The sequence below is a fragment of the Acanthopagrus latus genome, chromosome 5, assembly GCF_904848185.1.
Source record: "Acanthopagrus latus isolate v.2019 chromosome 5, fAcaLat1.1, whole genome shotgun sequence".
Lineage (NCBI taxonomy): Eukaryota > Metazoa > Chordata > Actinopteri > Spariformes > Sparidae > Acanthopagrus > Acanthopagrus latus.
Window position 1 is genome coordinate 63,245 of NC_051043.1, and position 20,823 is coordinate 84,067.

Here is a 20,823-nt window from a genome sequence, read left to right on the forward strand (position 1 = left end):
TGGGTATGGGGTTAGGGTTAGGGTTATCTGTATTACATTTGCAAAGCTTTCCAAGTTTTTTGCAAAAGCCATTTTTAAATCATCATTCTTCTTCCTAATGTCTGACTCTTCTTAAAATAGAGTTCATTGGTTTGTTGTAGGGTTGCGTCCAACAATGATGTTAATGATCTATTAAGACTTGTTTGATAAATAATAATTCAATAACTAATTTGAAATTAGTAGATGGTTGTCTTTAACAGAACCGAACGTGATGGCAGAAAGTGGAAATTAGCATATTTTTGAAGCTAGAACTAGAGAATGTTCAGATTTTTTCTCAATTAATGACACAATTTTTGTTGTAGATTAATTTTCTGATGGTCGATGAATGAGTTAATCTAAAGTCTCGAGAGACCACCAATTCTGGTGTTTAATTGTGCAAATACTAGCCCTGCTCTCCTGTCCATGGAAACCTCTGTTTCTGGGGTATTCAATTAAAATTGAAAGAGGTCCAGATAATGTCTTCAAGCAAAGGTCAGGTCATAACCCATTGGTCATAATGCCTTAATTGCATTATGATTCACCCTTATATTAATTTGTATTTGGAAGTAGCCAAATAGTTGTATCAATGACCATTTGTGCTACAGTTCCATATTTCAAACATATTTTTTGTCAGTTGAATTAATTAATGTTTTTCTTTTATCATCAAGTACAGCAGATTTCAAAAAATGTGCCTCCTGTGATAGAAAAATAAAATTCTAATCTCCACCTTACAACAGTCACAACCAACTGTATAATAAACAATCTATGATCTCAGATATAGCCAGAGTTTTGGTTTAAAATGTTGATCAGCAGAGTGTACAGAAACAAAACTTTTCACATTATGACAGAAATGTTTATGTAATGTTTTGCAAAGATGTCTACTCAAGTTTGCTTGTTAACCATCTGTAATACCACTTTTGTGAGCATCATAGATGAACTAGTGAGATGGTTCTCCTCACAGTGACTGAGTCACTTGGTGCCACCAGAGCCTCGTCCCACGCATCAATCCTCATTCTCCTCAACTTATCTTCTGCTTTTGACCCAGTCAAGCACCAAATCCTCCCCTCCACTTTGGTTGAACTTGGCATCGCTGACTCTGCTCTAACCTGGTTCACATCATATCTGACAAATTGCACCTCTCAGGTCATATGGAATGGCTCCTTGTCCAAACCCTGCTTTCTGGAAACTGGTGTCCCTCAAGGCTCTGTATTAGGACCACTCCTGTTTTTACCATACACTAGAACACAAAGCTCTGCAATCACATCACATGGATGCTCTTACCACTGTTATGCAGACAACACCCAACAGTTCCTCTTTTTCCCCCCATCCTCCAATACCCGCATCGCATCTTGCATCTCAGAATGTCTGGCCAGCAATCTCTGCTTGGACAGCTGCGCATCACCTCAAGCTCAACCTTAGCAGGGGCAGCATTTAGCTCAGTGGGTAGAGCAGGCGTCCCATGAACAGAGGCTTTGCCCTCGCTGCAGCGGCCCCAGCTTTGAGTCCTGGCCCTTTGCTGCATGTCATTCCCCCTTTCTCTTAACCTGTTTCCTGTCATGTCTTCAGCTATCCTATTAATTAAAAAAAGCCAAAGGCCAAAGGCAAAACTGAACTCCTCTTGATCCTGGGGTAAGACTGTCCTCGCATAGATCTGTCATTCACTGTCAAGGACGTCACAGTATCCTGGGCATAATCTGAATCCATCCATGTTACACCTGAGTGATACACTCCATGCATACTCTCTCTCTCCATATATATATATATATATATATATATATATATATATATATATATATATATATATATATATATATATATATATATACTTAAGCCCCAATACTGAACCAATCTGTTTATTTCTTCTTGATAAAACTCCTTGTAACCCAGGTTAAAAATGTATATTAAAAATATTTAATTGTGTATTAAAAAACCGAGACAAATGAGTTAAAATCAGTAAATTAGTTCATTATATGTATAAAACCAGGATGTTTGAATTAAAAACAGTGAAATTCATAGTGGAAAAATCAATTCATTAAATAGAATGTTTTGTTAATAATTAAAATACCGATGTTCACTTAAAAAGAAGAACAGAACCGTGATTAAAAAAAGTTATGTGGAGTTTTAGTTGAAAGAGCTGATCGGAAGACGGACTTCTCATCCAATCGGAGGAGAAGCTCCCACCCACTGACCCGATCGGAGCAGGTTCACTTCCTCTTGAAGCTGCTAGAAGGAAGAGAGGAAGCCACATTGAGCTCGAGTCGCAGGAAAAACACACTTTGGATGATAAAACACTGATAAAACACTGAAAAACACGGACAAAACACGGACAAAACACGGAGAAAACTGCTGGAGAAGATCCCCCGGACGACAAGGACCTGCGTGAGTGCAGCTGGAGGAGCCGCTCGGGAGGAGAAAGCATCGGTGAGCAACCGACTCGAAATGCTAAATCGCTAATGCTAATAGCGGGACGAGCTAATCGTTAGCGATAACGAGCTAATGCTAATAGCGATAACGAGCTAACGTTAGCAGACGAGCGCTAGCTCCCTGTGCTAATTAGCCTCAAGGCAGACACACCAGATACACTAATGCTGTAGCATTTGTCCGACATTTTAAAGGTGCATATGTAACGTTATTTTCTCTTGTTTACTCTCTTTCCATGCATATGGAGCTATATTCTGGGTGTGTTTAGCACTTTATTTCTGAAGTTAAAGCACATTTAGCCACAAGTTAACAACTGTGCACAATTATATGTTTTATTTTCTTAATGGTTAATGATGGTTGTGTGAATATTATCCTGTAAAAAGCACAAAATGTTTTCATATTGTTTTGAGAGGTTATTTCAATAACTTGAGTATCATAATATGATTATTTGAATGTTGTTTATTTTGTTACTGTAAATTGTGAGGTTATATTGCTACAGTAATTCAGTAAAAAACAGTAATTCAGTGAAGAGAATAATTATTTTCCATTGAAATGGTTTATGCAGATTTAACATGATTTATCTCGTATAAATCATTGAGAGTTTAGAGATTGACAATGAATGCTCTGATCCTACTTATCGTAGGTCAGGTTTTTTTTCGTTGGATTCCATTGAGATACGGACCTGGAGGTTGGAGCCAATTGAAGTTGATGGCGAGCTAGACCCCAGTAGACGCTTAGATACCGACGTCGTGGAACCTGGATCCTTTTTTTGCACCAATACACACACCACCCATACCCCAGTGAGGTGGAACTGATATTTCACCTATGCGGTGCTAACTGAACTGAACACTAGAAATTAAAGCAGCTGCAGTATTTTATTTTATTTTTTATTTTTCATGCTTACCCGGGTAGGAGTTGTCATAAATGTGTTATTAATGTGTTTTCTTCCCATCTGCAATAAAAAGGGAAGCATCTTTTGTTTCTTAAAGAGAACACTGTGTTTGTGTCGTTCCTGAGCAGTCGGTTGGTCGATCCTGGGCTCCGTAGTCGACCTTAGAGCTTCTGATCCATCTAGCCTATTCAATCTAAATCCTATTCTCTTATTAAAGGGTAATACATGTTACAATAAGTGGCGAGCTAGCCAGGAGCCTAGTTATTTGCCAAACGATTGCCTGGAACAAACCATTTCAGTTTTATTTCATGATAATACACATTGCTAAAAAATGGAGGTCATTGATAAATTAGGTATCAAGGTTCCAAATGCAGTCCTAGTGAGTGGGTTGACAGGATCAGAAAAAGATGAAGAGATTATTGAGTTTTTGCAAACCTATGGTTCAATCAATAGGGCTGTAAAGATAGATGATTCAACTACAGAGTTTCATACCAACCTGATAGTAGAGTATAACCATGGCACTGCTATGCAAGCGTTAGAACCTCTTTTGCCTCATACTCACCCATCGTCAGTCAGCCCTGATGTCACCTTCCACGTTCGAGCCCTGGCAAGTGTCTACACACAAAAGGTAAGCAGTGATGTTACACAAACTTACCTCGACAAGCTGAAGGGAATCGCCAAACTCAGTGGAAAGGATTTCGAGGAGGTGTTAAAGGAGGTAATGTCACAAATAGAAGAATCCATCGATGGTGCTGAATCCAGTGAGCAAGTTACTTCCCCCCTACACTCACTGGAAGCTGAGAAGACTGCAGAACCCAGCCAGCTTGACGTTACATCACCGCTGTTGGTTGGTGCTCCCCCTCCCATTGATCTTGGTCCCTCTGATGTTAATCAGAGAACAACTGCTCCCTCCTTTAACTCAAAGACACCCTCGACCCTGAGTTCCAGTGAGCTCAACCCACCTGAGGTGCAAAAGATAGTGGTGGAGCACATCGTGAGAAGTGAAGACAGACCCCCATACTTTCACTCAACCCTGAGATTGAGAGGCTTCTCTGGAAAGGTCCCTCGACCATACAGTGAGGTAGATTATGACACTTGGAGGTCCCATGTTGATTTGATGATTTAAGATGTTTCTCTCTCTGACCTTGATAAAACTCGTAAAATCCTCGAGAGTCTTCTTGTTCCAGCTTCTGATGTCATTAGGCATCTTGGTCCTGAAGCGTCTCCTACAGTCTATCTGCAATTGTTAGACTCTGCGTTTGCCACGGTTGAAGATGGAGAAGAACTGTTCATGCGGTTCATGAGCACATTCCAGGATTCTGGAGAAAAATCATCTACGTACCTGCAGCGCCTTCAGGTTGCCCTGGGTAACGCGGTGCGCAGAGGAGGTGTCCCAGCACAGGACGGAGACAAACACCTACTCCGGCAGTTTTGCAGGGGCTGCTGGGACAACGCCCTGCTTGCTGACCTCCACCTAGAACAGAAAAAGCAGAACCCTCCATCATTTGCTGAGCTTTTAAAACTTTTACGCACTGAAGAGGGAAGACAAGAAGCCAAGGTCATGAGAATGAAACAACACTTGGGTACCACAAAACAGAAAGCTGCATCCCACGTGCAAACTTTGTGTAACTGCGGTGAGACCCAAGCTGAGTCTGATGCTAGCAGCATACATGAGCTAAGGAAGCAAGTTGCCGACCTGAAAACTCAGCTAACATCCCTCATGAAAAAGAAAGAGACAGCATCCCCCAACCAAGAAAAAGTGAAAGTGAAAGAAAAACAAAAACCTGACCATGCAACCACAGAAACCAACCTACCTTCCCATAGGAGTGCGACTTCCAAGCCAAAGCCTTGGTACTGCTTTCGCTGTGGGGAGGATGGGCACATCGTTGCCACCTGTGAGTCGGATGCCAACCCTGCCCTGGTAGCAGCAAAAAGAAAAGAACTGAGACAACGGCAGCAGTTATGGGAGACACAGAACACCTCTCCTTTTCTTTTAAACTGAGCTCAGTTCCTGTCGTGGGACAGACAGGAACTGAGACTAGTCAACCAGGTCCCACTGAATCCAAACCGAAAGTCAAGCAACGTGCTATGCTAAAACAGTCTCACACAAGAGCTCAACCCTTCAAGCTACCTAAAGGTTTGGTAGGTACGAAGAGCACAGCACGTGTGGAGGTGGAGGGGAGCCCCACAGCATCTCTATTGGACACAGGCTCCCAGGTCACCACAGTCCCTCAGTCGTTCTATCAGCAATACCTTTCTGAGCATGAAATCAAGCCACTGTTTGACTTACTGGAAGTTCAAGGAGCCAATGGCCAGTGTGTACCTTACCTGGGATACATTGAGCTGAATGTCACTTTTCCCAAAGAGTTCCTAGGAGTGGAAATTGAGGTGCCAACACTCGCTTTGGTAGTTCCAGATGTTCACGCTTTCTCTGATTCACTCATGTTGATAGGTACCAACACGCTTGATGTATTGTATGAGATGTACTGTGAAATGGCTTCCGAGACACAGCAACCTACAGCACATGGCTACAAAGCCGTTCTCAAAGTCCTTGAGCTGCGGCAGAGACAAAGTAAGGATGGAAACCTTGGGCTGGTGAAGATGTACGGCCAAGGCCCCCAGTTGGTTCCAGCTGGCCAAACCATGGTCTTGGAAGGTTGTGTTGCAGCCAGTAGGTTCTCTACTGAGAAGTCAGTGGTCCTGGAACATCCTTCCTCATCTTCGTTGCCAGGTGGGTTGCTGGTGAAAACCTGTCTTGTTGATTTGCCAGCTAAACAGCCATGCAAAGTCCCAGTAATACTTACCAACGAGTCAGACCACGATGTTATCGTTCCTCAGAGGTGTATTATTGGTGAGATCAGTGCCTTTCAGAGAGTTTTCTCAAAAGAACATGGTGTACTTACCTCAAGATCAGACTGTCCCCAGATGCCCGACATCACGTTCAACTTCAGCGACTCTCCCGCCCCTGCCGAATGGAAAGAGCGCATTACAAAGAAACTGAACAGCATGCCGGAAGTTTTTGCACAGAACGACCTTGATTTCGGCAGGACTGACCAGGTCAAGCATCAAATAAAGCTCTCTGACGAGACCCCGTTCAAACACAGAGCCCGCCCCATACATCCCCATGACCTGGAGGCCGTCCGTAAGCATCTACAAGAACTACTTCAAGCTGGAGTGATCAGAGAGTCTGACTCCTCATTCTCGTCTCCTATAGTCGTAGTGAGGAAGAAGAACGGAGACGTCCGTCTCTGTATTGATTATAGGAAACTCAATCTCCAGACGGTGAAGGATGCTTATGCGCTCCCAAACCTGGAAGAAGCCTTCTCTACACTCACCGGATCAAAGTGGTTTTCGGTCCTCGACCTAAAATCCGGTTATTATCAGATAGAGGTCGAAGAAGCGGATAAACCCAAAACCGCCTTCGTCTGTCCCCTGGGGTTTTGGGAATTTAATCGGATGCCTCAAGGCGTCACAAACACTCCGAGCACGTTCCAACGTCTCATGGAGAGATGTATGGGTGAGATGAATTTAAAGGAAGTTCTTGTGTTTCTCGATGACATCATTGTTTTTTCCAATACATTGGAAGAGCATGAAGTGAGGCTGATGAAAGTTTTGACCCGTCTGCGAGAGTTCGGCCTTAAGCTCTCCCCGGAGAAATGCATGTTTTTTCAAACGTCGGTCAAGTATTTGGGGCATATCGTGTCCCAGGACGGAGTGGGGACCGACCCCGGAAAAGTGGAAGCCCTGAAAAAGTGGCCAAGACCTCAAGACCTGAAACAGCTAAGGTCTTTTCTCGGGTTTTCGGGGTACTACAGAAGATTCATAAAGGACTATTCCAGCATAGTCAAACCCCTCACTGACTTGACATCGGGTTATCCCCCACTACACAAAAACACCAAGCACAAGACACAGACTTACCAGACTTACCACGATCCAAAGAAGCCATTCGGTGATCGCTGGACTGACAGCTGTGAGCTACAGTTCAATACCATCATCGAGAAGCTCACCACAGCTCCTGTCCTCGGGTTCGCTGACCCCAAGGTGCCGTACGTCCTCCACACCGACGCCAGTACGACGGGCCTTGGGGCAGCCTTATACCAAGAGCAAGATGGTCACATGCGAGTGATTGCGTACGCTAGCAGGGGCCTGTCGCGCAGCGAGTCAAGATACCCGGCGCACAAGCTAGAATTCCTAGCTTTAAAGTGGGCTGTTGTCCAGAAATTTTGTGATTACCTGTACGGTAACCAATTTACTGTCATAACAGACAGTAACCCCCTGACATACATCCTTACCAGTGCCAAACTGGACGCCACCAGTTACAGATGGCTGGCAGCCCTCTCAACATTCACCTTCACGCTCCAATACAGGCCAGGTAAACTGAACTCTGATGCGGACGGTCTTTCTAGGAGGCCACACGGAGAGCCCTCAAATGACCTGAAGTCCCAGAAAGAACAGGAGCGCATCAATCAGTTCACACAAACACATTTGGCTGAACTTGAGGGTGGTGTGAGCCAAGACATCGTGCACGCCATCTGTGAGCGGCATCTTGTTTGTGGCATACCAGATGACTGCGGAGACAGTGATGGAGGCATCGCGCTGGTGCAATCCCTAGCAACCTCTCCTGACGCCCTGCCGGACAGTTTTGTGGTCGAGCATGGCGGCTTACCTTGTCTCCCTCATCTGTCCGAGGTTGAAATCAGAGATGTGCAGCGAGCTGACCCCTGTCTCCAAGAGGTAATAGCTCAAATCGAAAGTGGAGAAAAGTTGCCTCCGACAGTCAGAAAAGAGCTTCCTGACATTCCCTTCCTTTTAAGGGAGTGGAATCATCTCGAAATGCAAAATGATGTACTGTACAGACGACGTCAAGACAATGGCAGAGTCACATATCAACTTGTCTTACCTGAGGAGCTCCGGACGATTGTTCTTCAGAGTCTTCACAATGATATGGGCCACCTAGGTACCGAACGTACCTTGGATTTAGTACGGACCAGATTTTTCTGGCCAAAGATGGCGGCCGATGTCGAAAGAAAAATCATCCGCAGAAAAGCACAGCCAGAAAAGGCAGCACCGTTGGTGAACATAACATCCACCAGGCCGTTAGAGCTTGTTTGTATGGACTTCTTGTCTGTTGAGCCTGACAGAAGCAATACGAAGGATATTCTGGTGATGACGGATCATTTTACGAAGTATGCAATTGCCATACCAACGCCAAATCAGAAAGCTCAGACCGTCGCCAGGTGCCTTTGGGACAACTTCATGGTCCATTATGGAATCCCAGAGCGATTGCATAGCGACCAAGGACCTGACTTCGAGTCACGGATAATCAAAGAGCTCTGCAAAATTGCTGGAATCCGTAAAATCCGTACGACGCCCTATCATCCCAGAGGGAATCCAGTCGAACGTTTCAACAGAACGTTGCTGAGCATGTTGGGAACACTTGACAACAAAGACAAATCGCAGTGGCGAAACTTTGTGAAACCTCTTGTACACGCGTACAACTGTACGAAGAATGATGTAACAGGGTTCACACCCTATGAACTCATGTTCGGTCGTCAACCGAGGCTACCTGTCGATCTAGCCTTCGGGTTACCCTTGAAGGACGGTGAGTTCAAGTCCCACTCACAGTATGTTCAAAGACTAAAGTCTCATCTGGAAGAGAATTACAAGATAGCCACTCAAAACGCCGCAAAGACAGCCACGAGGAACAAGGCAAGATTCGACAGCCGTGTCACTGCTTCCAAGTTGGAGGCTGGCAACAGGGTGTTGGTGAGAGCTGTCCGCCTGCGCGGCAAACACAAGCTTGCCGATAAGTGGGAGACGGATGTCTATGTGGTGGTGAAGCAAGCTGGAGATCTCCCAGTCTACACCCTCAGACCAGAGAACAAGGAAGGCCCCTTGCGAACCCTTCACAGAGACCTCGTACTTCCCTGTGGTTCTCTTCCATTGGACGTTGAAAGGTCAGAATTGCCAAAACCACGCAAGCCACGAACATGGAAGTCCGTTGAACAATCTGACGATGTACAGGATCAGTGCGACTCTGAGGATGACTTTCCATGTGAGTGGTTCCGAGAGCAACCTGATACAGAGACTACGAGATTTACAACTGTCTATGAAGTTCCCAGACCAGACACCCACCCTGAGACCCCTTCACCAAAGAACGAGGGGAGGAACCTATCTGAGCAACACCTACCTGTTGACGCTCCAGTTGGTGAAGAACACTTACCTGTTGACGCTCCAGTTGGTGACGATCACTTACCTGATAATCCATGTGGCGACTCAAGCAGCACCGAAACAGGAGACCTACCTGAAGTCCTACCTGTTGCTTCGTCTCGCACAGAATCTGAAAAAGAAGTAAAGACTACAGAACCATCGAGTGAATACTTACCTACCACTGTCCCTGGATCCGCTGGAGATGTTCCTGCTGAAGAGGATGTCCCCGTTGGAGGAAAAGAAAGAGAGATTAATAATGGTTCAGGAGTTACCAGTGATACTGTGCGACGTTCAACCAGAAACAGAGAGAGGCCTGAACGGCTGCAGTATTTACGCCTTGGCAGTCCGCTGGTATCTATTGTTCAATCTCTGTTTCAAGGCCTGAACAACGCTCTTACTGAAGTGCTATTGGAAGCCGAACAGACTAACCTGAACTCATCCTTCAACCTGTTACTGGACAGCAGTTCCCATGCACAGAGGCGTGCATAGATTCAAGAGGGGAGGGTGTAACCCAGGTTAAAAATGTATATTAAAAATATTTCATTGTGTACTAAAAAACCGAGACAAATGAGTTAAAATCAGTAAATTAGTTCATTATATGTATAAAACCAGGATGTTTGAATTAAAAACAGTGAAATTCATAGTGGAAAAATCAATTCATTAAATAGAATGTTTTGTTAATAATTAAAATACCGATGTTCACTTAAAAAGAAGAACAGAACCGTGATTAAAAAAAGTTATGTGGAGTTTTAGTTGAAAGAGCTGATCGGAAGACGGACTTCTCATCCAGTCGGAGGAGAAGCTCCCACCCACTGACCCGATCGGAGCAGGTTCACTTCCTCTTGAAGCTGCTAGAAGGAAGAGAGGAAGCCACATTGAGCTCGAGTCGCAGGAAAAACACACTTTGGATGATAAAACACTGATAAAACACTGAAAAACACGGACAAAACACGGAGAAAACTGCTGGAGAAGATCCCCCGGACGACAAGGACCTGCGTGAGTGCAGCTGGAGGAGCCGCTCGGGAGGAGAAAGCATCGGTGAGCAACCGACTCGAAATGCTAAATCGCTAATGCTAATAGCGGGACGAGCTAATCGTTAGTGATAACGAGCTAATGCTAATAGCGATAACGAGCTAACGTTAGCAGACGAGCTAATGTCGGAGCGCTAGCTCCCTGTGCTAATTAGCCTCAAGGCAGACACACCAGATACACAAATGCTGTAGCATTTGACCGACATTTTAAAGGTGCATATGTAACGTTATTTTCTCTTGTTTACTCTCTTTCCATGCACATGGAGCTATATTCTGGGTGTGTTTAGCACTTTATTTCTGAAGTTAAAGCACATTTAGCCACAAGTTAACAACTGTGCACAATTATATGTTTTATTTTCTTAATGGTTAATGATGGTTGTGTGAATATTATCCTGTAAAAAGCACAAAATGTTTTCATATTGTTTTGAGAGGTTATTTCAATAACTTGAGTATCATAATATGATTATTTGAATGTTGTTTATTTTGTTAATGTAAATTGTGAGGTTATATTGCAACAGTAATTCAGTAAAAAACAGTAATTCAGTGAAGAGAATAATTATTTTCCATTGAAATGGTTTATGCAGATTTAACATGATTTATCTCGTATAAATCATTGAGAGTTTAGAGATTGACAATGAATGCTCTGATCCTACTTATCGTAGGTCAGGTTTTTTTTCGTTGGATTCCATTGAGATACGGACCTGGAGGTTGGAGCCAATTGAAGTTGATGGCGAGCTAGACCCCAGTAGACGCTTAGATACCGACGTCGTGGAACCTGGATCCTTTTTTTGCACCAATACACACACCACCCATACCCCAGTGAGGTGGAACTGATATTTCACCTATGCGGTGCTAACTGAACTGAACACTAGAAATTAAAGCAGCTGCAGTATTTTATTTTATTTTTTATTTTTCATGCTTACCCGGGTAGGAGTTGTCATAAATGTGTTATTAATGTGTTTTCTTCCCATCTGCAATAAAAAGGGAAGCATCTTTTGTTTCTTAAAGAGAACAATGTGTTTGTGTCGTTCCTGAGCAGTCGGTTGGTCGATCCTGGGCTCCGTAGTCGACCTTAGAGCTTCTGATCCATCTAGCCTATTCAATCTAAATCCTATTCTCTTATTAAAGGGTAATACATGTTACATCCTGAATGCTGGTTACTGTAGCTTTAATAATCTTATCTTAGTATAATCTCAGTGCTCCTAATGGCATGCCCAGTGCCAGTTTCCTTTTGTGTTCAGTTTGTTGAAAATGTCCAGGACCCCCTTGCTTGACAGGGAGCTAAAGCAGTTGCCACAGGAAAGCCCATGTTCATTGCTGGATGTTAAGGCTCCAGCCATCTGTTGGGAGCAAAAAGGAAAGCCTAATGAGAGGAAGGAAATTCTGCCTCATGTTTGTGCTCACTGATTTTGACATGAACCCATGGCTGCTTATCAGGAGGCAACTGCCCAAACTGAGGGACCAAATTAAGGAGATTTAGACATTGTCTTTCTACAGGCAATCATTCGCTTTATCTTCCACTGATTTAGCCATCTTAAAATATTAGCCTACTAAAGCATGTTGAGCATCTGGCTGTTTTATCAGCTGTTTGTTTTCTGTCACACAAATGTTTCTCTGGTTATGTTCAAGCATTCATAAGAAGTCAGTATCGTATTCTTTCTGTTCCACTATGTGACACCTGTTCATGCACTATGGATCATGGTTTGAGTGGTAATCTTCTCTTGTTGGCTCTACGTCACACATCACCAACTGGGTCTTCAGCTAAGTCCGTGAATATATGTCTTTAAGGCAGTACAGTATGGCACTCCTGAATGTCTGGGCATGTCCTGAAGAGTCAGATGGTATATGGGCCGAAACTAAGTCACAATCTCGAACTTAGAATTTAAAAAAATGGGATCATCGATGCTGCCACACCAAATGTATGTGTGTGTGCGCGCGCGTGTGTGTGTGTGTGTGTGTATATATATATATAAATTGGCCTTATATGGCTTTGTTTATTTATATGTATCAACATTATATGACAGTGAACAGGATGAGAGAGAGGCGGAGTGACATGCAGCCAGGCTGGGGCTGGAACCCAGGGCTGCTGCAGCGAGAGCAAAGCCTCTGAACGTGGGAAGCCCGCTCTACTAACTGAGCTAAACAGTGCCCCAGGTCTTGTGAATTTAATAAAAGTTCTGAGATGATTTTTTTCAAGAAAATTATCCCTGAAATAAACTGGGAGGCCCTCTGTGAGTTGGCATGGAATGACCCACAAGTTCTCTCTAAAAGGGAGGAATAAAACCAATTAAGCCGTTGGTGTGTTGAAGCCAACATTTGTTCTAAGATGTTCAATTAAAAATCGCATGGTCTTTTGGTCAAAAGTTGCAATCTCAAAGAATTATGAGCTCCTCAGAGATGATATAGTGACAGATAAATGCAAAAAGCTGGGTTGAAACCACTTTTTCTAAATTTCAATAAAAATCGGAGTTATTAATTTGGCCTAAAATGAACCAAGAACAGTGGTTCCTTGTTAGTTTCTTTGAAAGAGATTGGACTGCAGCATGTTTCACAGTACACATTACATGGCCATTTATAGTGAGCTATTTATAATTAAGAAAATACTGGTTCCAACTGTGTCAAAGAGCTCTAAGAAATTTGATGGAAATTTGTCATGGCTGCACATGTTGACTCAGGGATGGAGCAAAAATTTTAGGGGGTTCTAGGGGTAGCACATGAGCACCACAACCACCTTTGGCCCCTGTTTCAGTTTCCAAAACTAATGCAATGCAATTCTAGATTTTCTTCACTAGGATTTGCAAATAATATTGCATTCAAAATGTACGTAATAGCAGAATGGTCTTTATCCCAAGATACTATTTATTCACAAGCAATCACATACCATGGTATTAAGCAATTAATTTATATGTTTTATTAAAGAACAAGTGTGAGTGAGTGAAATTAGCAAGAACACTGTGTTCCCTCCCTCTTCTGTTATCTCCCTCTCCTCTCATGTTCTCCCCTTCTTCTTTTGTGCTCTCTCCCTCATCTTCTCCATGCTCTCCTTTGTCCTGACTCCTGGACTTCCCTTCCTCATAAACATCCTACATAAAGAAATCAATGTTAATATTCCTGAACATGGAAGTGTTGAAATATTTTGCTTTTCATTAATTATTTTACATATATTTTGTTGTTCTAATCTGTGTTAACTAATCTTTCATCCTAGCCTTTATTGTACTATATTATTTTATTCCACATATTCTTTAGGAATATTAATAGTTTTATTGCATTTCATTGTCTTCATTTTTATTCTTGTCTAGTTTCTGAGAGCAGTAATAGGGATGAGTTAATGTAGGAGATTAACTTTATTGAAAAGAAGGTTTAAAGCTCCAACTAATAGCTTTAAGTTATGTAAATAAAGACCTACATGGCACTGATGCAAGACTATGAATGTACTATTTTAAAATTGAATTTGTGCATTTATGGACTGAAAGCTAGCTTTCTGTTCCCTCCTGTCACATAACTCCACTTACATGACAACTTGACCTGAAAAGGAAGTCAATCTTCTGCTACCTCTTCCTTTTTGGCATTCCTAACAAAAAGAATAATGATCTTGTTGAATAATATCAAAATCAGTGGATGTCTCTAGAAAACTATCTGTCAGTAACCATTAACTTTATCTGACTTGCATTACCTTTGCTTGCCACCTGGATCACTTAATATTACCTGACATGCCACAAAGCAAGACATAGTTTAGTTATTTACAGACAAAACATTATTACCTTGTTCAATAACCATTTCATACCTCAACTCTGTTCGCTGTCTGCGGCAGGGAGTGATGGCTGCTCTGTGTTAGCATGTAAGTGTTTATTTTCCCGGATGGCCAGGACTAGTGGGTTTGGTCAAATGGCTGTGATTGGCTTGATGGATGTCAATCAATCTAACTTGACCAATGGGTTTTCATGTATAGGGGACTGAGGTGCGCCCCATTTCAATATGCTGGTACACTTAGTGGGCAGGCAGGTGGTTTAATACCCTAAGAAAATGTGGGGAAGATGAAATCCCCTGTGGCTGTGAGGCCACTGGGTTGACTTATCTGAGACATTTCTGTTAGAAATGACTGCGAAACAGATTTAAAATCATTAGATAACTTTGAATGTGAATTGAAATACTGGCATATCAAAAGGCATAAAAAAGGGGCCACTGAAATTTTAAGTCTAAAGTTTAAAGTGAATTATGGGATTAGAAAGGCTCGTTATTATGTTTGAATAAAAATATGCTCTAGCTTCTTTAACTGCTTTTTGATAATTCTACACTGTAGCTTTCCAAATCTAATGAAATCAATTATTTTCTAATTAAATTAAATTGAATTAAATGTCTAATTATTTTCTAATAAATTAATTATTTTCTTTCTTTTCTTCTATATTCTCTTTTTAATAGAACGTGTGACTTAATTTAGCAAGGGCTGCAGTTTTGTGTCTGATATTTTTACACTGTAGGGGGCAACCGAGTCAATGTCGTCTGACAGGTGTGGTTAAAATAAGACCAACTCCTCTGTATTAATATGTGAATTAAAAGCAGTTAAGGAAACAGCAGTAAAAAGCTTAGAGAACTTGCCTGCAGACATAGTGTAAAAAACCTAGCAGTTGATCAGTAAAACTGTGATAGTAAAACCTGAAAATGAATGGTAAATAGTGTAAAAGTGACAAAACAACCCTGAATGAAACTAGTTTGTGTTCAGACACACAGGCATCCTGAGTTTAACAGTTAAAAGGGCTGGGACAGTTGTATAAAACCAAATCAAGCATGTGGCCTTACTGGGTTAGTCCAACTATAATCAGATCTTTAAGATGCATGTATACACCTTAGTCTGACTAAACTCAGACCAGATCGGATTTCTCATAGTAGAATTAAAGCATTTGATTGATAGTCGCATTACTCCTGCATGTATATGTTCCAGCGGATCGGATCGGATTTTGCGTTCTGCGCAGGCACAAGATTTGTACATGTAAACGCACTGACTGAGCTGTCTAGGAGGAAGATGATGGTGTTGTCCAAACTGTATGCAAACTGGAGTGGACCCACCAGTGGGTGTAGATGGATAAGGACCAGATGTCCAGGGTCTTCATCAGGTGTGGAGTGAGAGTAACTGGTCTGTAGCTGTTGAAGTCCTTTGGGTGAGGGGACTTTGGTACTAGTATCATGCAGGAGGTTTTCCACATCATGGGCACTTTCCCAACCTGAGGCTTATGTTGAAGAGGTACTCCACAACCCTACACAGCTGGTTTGCACAGGACTTTAGGAACCTGGAGCTGATCTTCTTGGAATGAGAGCCTTTTTTGCATCATCATCCTCAGCTCGTTCTTCACCTGGATAGTGGAGAGGGACAGATTGGAGCAGGGGAGCAGAGTGGCGGGTGGGGGAGGTGGTTGAATGTCAGAAGGGGCCTGCAAGCTGAATACAATGGAAAGGGATGTAGAGGTGGGAATGGAGCAGGAAATGGGGGGTAGAAGTAGTCGGGGGCAGCAGAGATGCCTACGTTGTGGGAGGGGTGAGTGTCTGGTGGAACCTATTGAAGAATAGGTTCAGGTCGTTCACCCAAGACTGATCCCTGGCAGCCTGAGAGTCTGGCTTCCTCTGCCCTGAGATGGTTTAAATGCTTTTCCAGACTCCACTGACATTTCTCTGCTACAGCTGGTTCTCTATCTACCTCCTGTAGCTGCTCTTACCCATTCGGATCTTCTTCCTCAGCTCCTCCTGCACAGCCTTCAGCTCCTCATTGTTGCCTTACCTTACCTAAAGGCCCTCTTTTTAAGGAGAGCCTTTATGTCAGGGTTAATCCAGGGTTTGTTGTTTGAAAAACACTGTACAGTCCTTTACAGTGTTATCCTACACAGCTTGTGCAGTCAGCTATGTAGCCTGTTAAACTGTCAATATCCTCCCCATGAGAAATGCTCAATTCTTCACACACAGTCAGAACAGTCCCTCAGAGCCTCTTCCCTCCTTAGGTTTTTGCTAGTTGCCTGTTAACCTTAGTCTTGTACACAGGCAGTAGATGTATAAGGTAGTGGTCAGATCTTCCCAGGTGAGGGATGGGGGATGAGTTGTATGCCTCCTTGCTGTTGACATAAAACAAGTCCAGTGTTTTATTTTCTCTGGTGTGGCAGGTGACATACTCCTTGAATGTAGGTGGAGTGGAGGACAGAGGCATGATTGAAGTCCCCAGAGATCAGGAATAGGGCCTTTGGGTGCTGTGTCTGCAGTGGGCTTGTGACTGAGTTGAGAAGATCACATCAATCAGCATTAGCAGAGGGGGGGATATACACTGTGATCACGATCACCTGTGTAAACTCCCTCAGGAGGTAGTACAGCCTCATGCTAACCGCTAAAAGTTCAGTGTCTTGACTGCAGACTTCTTCCTTAACAGTGATTTTGTCAAGAAGTTAACAAACACAGCCAGCCCTTTTGCTTTCCTCTGACTGCTCTCTGCCCTCCGGTCTGCCCTCAGCAGTTGAAAGCCATCAAGATTAGCATCCATGTCCAGGGTCAGCGCTGTTACTCACTTTATGGAGATAAACACCACGATGCTGCCCTGACAGTAGTCCCCTAATGAGAGCTTTTAGCTTGTCAGTCTTGTTGGGGAGAGATCTTCCATTACCCATGGTGACAGGTGACAGGTGAACAGGTCCGTAGTGAGGCAAGGCAAGGCAAGTTTATTTTAAAAGCACAATTCAGACACAAGGCAACTCAAAGTACAGGGGTGCATAAATAACATTAAAATAAATTAAAGATTGCGTTTGAAATAAATTTAAAAAGAAATCAAGAAACAACATTAAAACAAGAAAAAGCAAAGTGGGCTGAAATAGTAAAGGTTTAGAGACAAGAATAGAAAATAAAAGTCACAGTGTAGTTCAAAGCCTTAAAATTGCTTCAATGGAAAGCAGCAGAAAACAGAAAGGTCTTCAGGCTTGATTTAAAAGAGGTAAGTGTTGGAGCAGACCTGCATCGTTCAGGAGGTGTGTTCCAGATATGTGGCACATCATAACTGAATGCTGCTTCTCCATGTTTAGTTCTGACTCTAGGGACTGAAAGCAGACCTGTACTAGAAGACCTCAGAGATCATGATGGTTCATAACTTGGCAGCAGATGAGAAATGTATTTTGGCCCAGACTCCATGTTCACCAATAACCTGCTCATTGGCCCCTCTCAAGGTTTCCATGTAGGGATTATTTATAATCTCCGGACTCTACTTATGTGGTAAACGACTGTTACAGTTACTGGAGAAAGAACTTAATCAGCTCCTTTTACCCCTCTCTGTGTCTGGTGTTTCTGGTGAAAAGATTCATTTTGGATTCATCAGTTCCTTGTTGCAGCCCAGTTGATAGTGTTATCAGTCTCATCCCTCCTGTGCCTTTCTCCCTACCTACGCCATAGTCGATAAACTGACTGATAAATGGTCAGGGCATATGGCACATTTAAGTTCGTTCCCACTGATCTGTCTCACTGGCCTATCTTCGGCATAAGGTGTCAGTGTTATATTTTGCCAAAGGCTAATATTTAACAACCTGTCAGAAGACATCAGTGCTCCATCTCCTTGCTGACTTTTTTCGTATTGACCCAAACTCAAGATAGCTCTGTTTCCTCTCTGTCGAAACTTAAACTCTGAACTCTAAACTGTTTAGTGTAATTCTGCTCTCCAAAGAGTAAACCATCAGTTTGTTGAGATGAAAGCATCTCGCCCCAATGAGAAACTGCAGAGAATCTGCCAAATAGCATAATCTTTCACATCGGTCCAAACTATTTCCAAGCAGCATTACTGTCTCTCTTTGGCCAAATCTCTGGCCACATCCCTGCCTATAATTTTGCATTTTCCCCTGCACTTGTTTTTTTGCATTTTCCCTGCAGTCATGGCCATTTCCCTGCTCTATCATTTAGCTTCACCCCTGCATTAGGGTTCATGGCCATTTCCCCTGCATTTGTGGCAATTTCCCCTGCAGTCATGGTCATTTCCCCTGCAAACAGCTTGTTTATCCAAAACACTGGCATCTGTCCTGAGGCTTTGGTCTGTTATGGGGCATTTAGACCAAACATGAGGCGGATTATTTGTGCGTCTAGATTACATACAGTACAAAGTCAATGACAAGAAACAAATAAACACAAATAGGCGAGAATTTGCCCGCCCGAATGACTCAAGCAGGTGAAATTTATGTCATCAATCGCATGACTTGACAATATCAATCTCAATCCAACATTTTGCAAAAGTCTATGGAGCCTAGGAGTGAAGGAAGACAATGTGGTCTGTGTGAGAATCTCACATCCTCTTTTTGTACATTCACCCAGCTGCAACTATGAGGACTCCCAGGACTTTTCAGTTTGCCCTTTGGTATGGAGCCCAGGACATGGATACATTTTTTTGCTCCAAAGCTCAAGTTTTAGTGTATCTCAAGTGCCTGAGATATTAATTTGTGCTTCAAAAAAAGTAAGGTGGTTAAGCCGAGGGGCCATGCTAAATCGTTTCTTTGATCTACAAGAGGAAATTGGACAGTTCGTGCAGAAACAGTCCCCAGGATGGCTGCAGTATCTAGAATTCATGGTGGATATTACAGAGCACTTACATAATCTGAACAAAATGCTGCAAAGACACACAATGTTAAAACAGCATACAGACATTCAAGTTGAAGCCCTGCTCATTTCCTTGTCTAAAAGATGTGAGTGCGAACAGAGTTAACGCTGACATTAATTCAGTTCAAAGACAAGATTACGGGACTGCTGTGGGAGTATGAGTGATGGTTTCAGATCTCTGGTGATAGACAGATTTCACTCTTCATTTATAGTCAGGGTTCTGCTCTGCTTGTCAAAATCCAACTTGAAATAATTGCCTGCAGTGTGATTCAGATTTGAAGGACAAAATTGCCTCTTTGGGCTTGGACACATTTTATTTGTGGTAATATTCAGGGGCTACATCCTTGGAAATGACAACGCTGCGTGAAGGCTGTGCCGATTCGAAGGCTTTTCCAATTGCACCTCACGAATGTGGCCCTCTTTTCCCTCTTTTTGGAGGATGCAGTATCCTTTGCGGCCTCCCATATCCCGAGGTTCTTTGCACGCGCGAAAAAAAAGAAAGAAAGAAGGAAAATGGTGACATCGCATGGCGTAGATGATTTTCGTGGGCCTGTGTAGCAGAAATCTTCACGTAAGAGTAAGGGTGGGAACATCTGGTTGACGCAACCAGCAAATGCTCTGAATGCTAGACCGTCCCATTTAGCAACGATTGACCTGGCCTTTGAAAGTCTCTCCGAAGGACTCACCATCGAAGGCCGCAAAGGCCAGGTCCTTTGTAGGATACAGCCCCTGGATTGGGATACAGCCAGTATCTCTTGCCTGAGTACCCCAAATTGACAGATCTTGCTTTAAATCCCATCCTGAAATTGGCTGCTACTCAGGATTTGACGCCTGATATCGATGCACTTGTGAAGGTTAAAAGATACCTGGTTTCAGGAGCAAATTACACAGCACATAACCCTACTTACTGTAAAATACTGCTTCAGACACTTTAACACCCTAAAGAATACAGTTATGTAAAAATGAATACTTACTTTGGAAAGGGTTACGGTTTGGGTTAAAGTTTGACACCTCTGGAGTAGAGGATAACAATTACTTATTGAGGCTGTTTATGGACACCCAGCACTGTACGATAGCACATCTACTCTACTGGGACAGGACAAAATGGGAGTTAGACTACCTGGTAAGTCATGGAAATATGTTTTAGCACAGCATAGCTCTGATCAATCCAAACTCCATGGCTTTGATCTGGATGCAAATTGACAGATTAATTCAGTCAATGTATACTGCCTTTTCTAGAGTTTTAGAATTTGCTGATTCTGACACACCTATTAAAAAACTACCACTAACCAGAGACAGATGGACAGGTGCTCCACAGCTGGGATGGAATGCTTGTAGTAGGTGTCTTGCTGGGAAATCCTGGCCCTTATGGAGCCAACAGGTCATCAAATTAAGCACTGGTCTAAGATAGCACTGTAATCGACAAACATCCAGGCGCTGCTCCTTGAAGACAGTGAAATTCACCAAGCTTGATGCACCAGTAATGAAAATACATGTACAGTTGTCATCAATAGTGAAATTAATTATAGAGACCAAACCCTTTTTTGTATCAGACTGTAAACATGTTTATTTCTGCAGTAAAGTCAGTCAGTTGTGGTGAATTATGGCACAGTGAAGGCATAAAAGTTTTGACTCCACTTTCCATGGTTA

General features: G+C 42.9%; 1 protein-coding gene and 1 long non-coding RNA gene across 2 annotated transcripts; one reads left to right on the forward strand and one right to left on the reverse strand.

The window, feature by feature from the left end:
* The first annotated feature begins 4,461 nt into the window (after positions 1–4,461).
* On the forward strand, positions 4,462–5,467 carry LOC119019984 (paraneoplastic antigen-like protein 5). Its single transcript, XM_037099003.1, has one exon. The coding sequence runs from the start codon at positions 4,623–4,625 to the stop codon at positions 5,331–5,333; it is 711 nt and encodes a 236-aa protein (XP_036954898.1). The 5' UTR covers positions 4,462–4,622; the 3' UTR covers positions 5,334–5,467.
* Positions 5,468–13,516: 8,049 nt separating this feature from the next.
* Positions 13,517–14,426, reverse strand: LOC119020320. Its single transcript, XR_005075283.1, has 4 exons — positions 14,357–14,426; positions 14,246–14,277; positions 14,085–14,143; positions 13,517–13,655 (listed from the first exon to the last, which is right to left on the reverse strand). It is a non-coding gene; the product is annotated as an uncharacterized LOC119020320 (long non-coding RNA).
* Between the last annotated feature and the right edge of the window lie 6,397 nt (positions 14,427–20,823).

What these genes read in the sequence shown, in the direction of transcription:
- LOC119019984 (XM_037099003.1), top strand. Translation starts at nt 4,623, where the DNA reads ATGCGGTTCATGAGCACATTCCAGGATTCTGGAGAAAAATCATCTACG.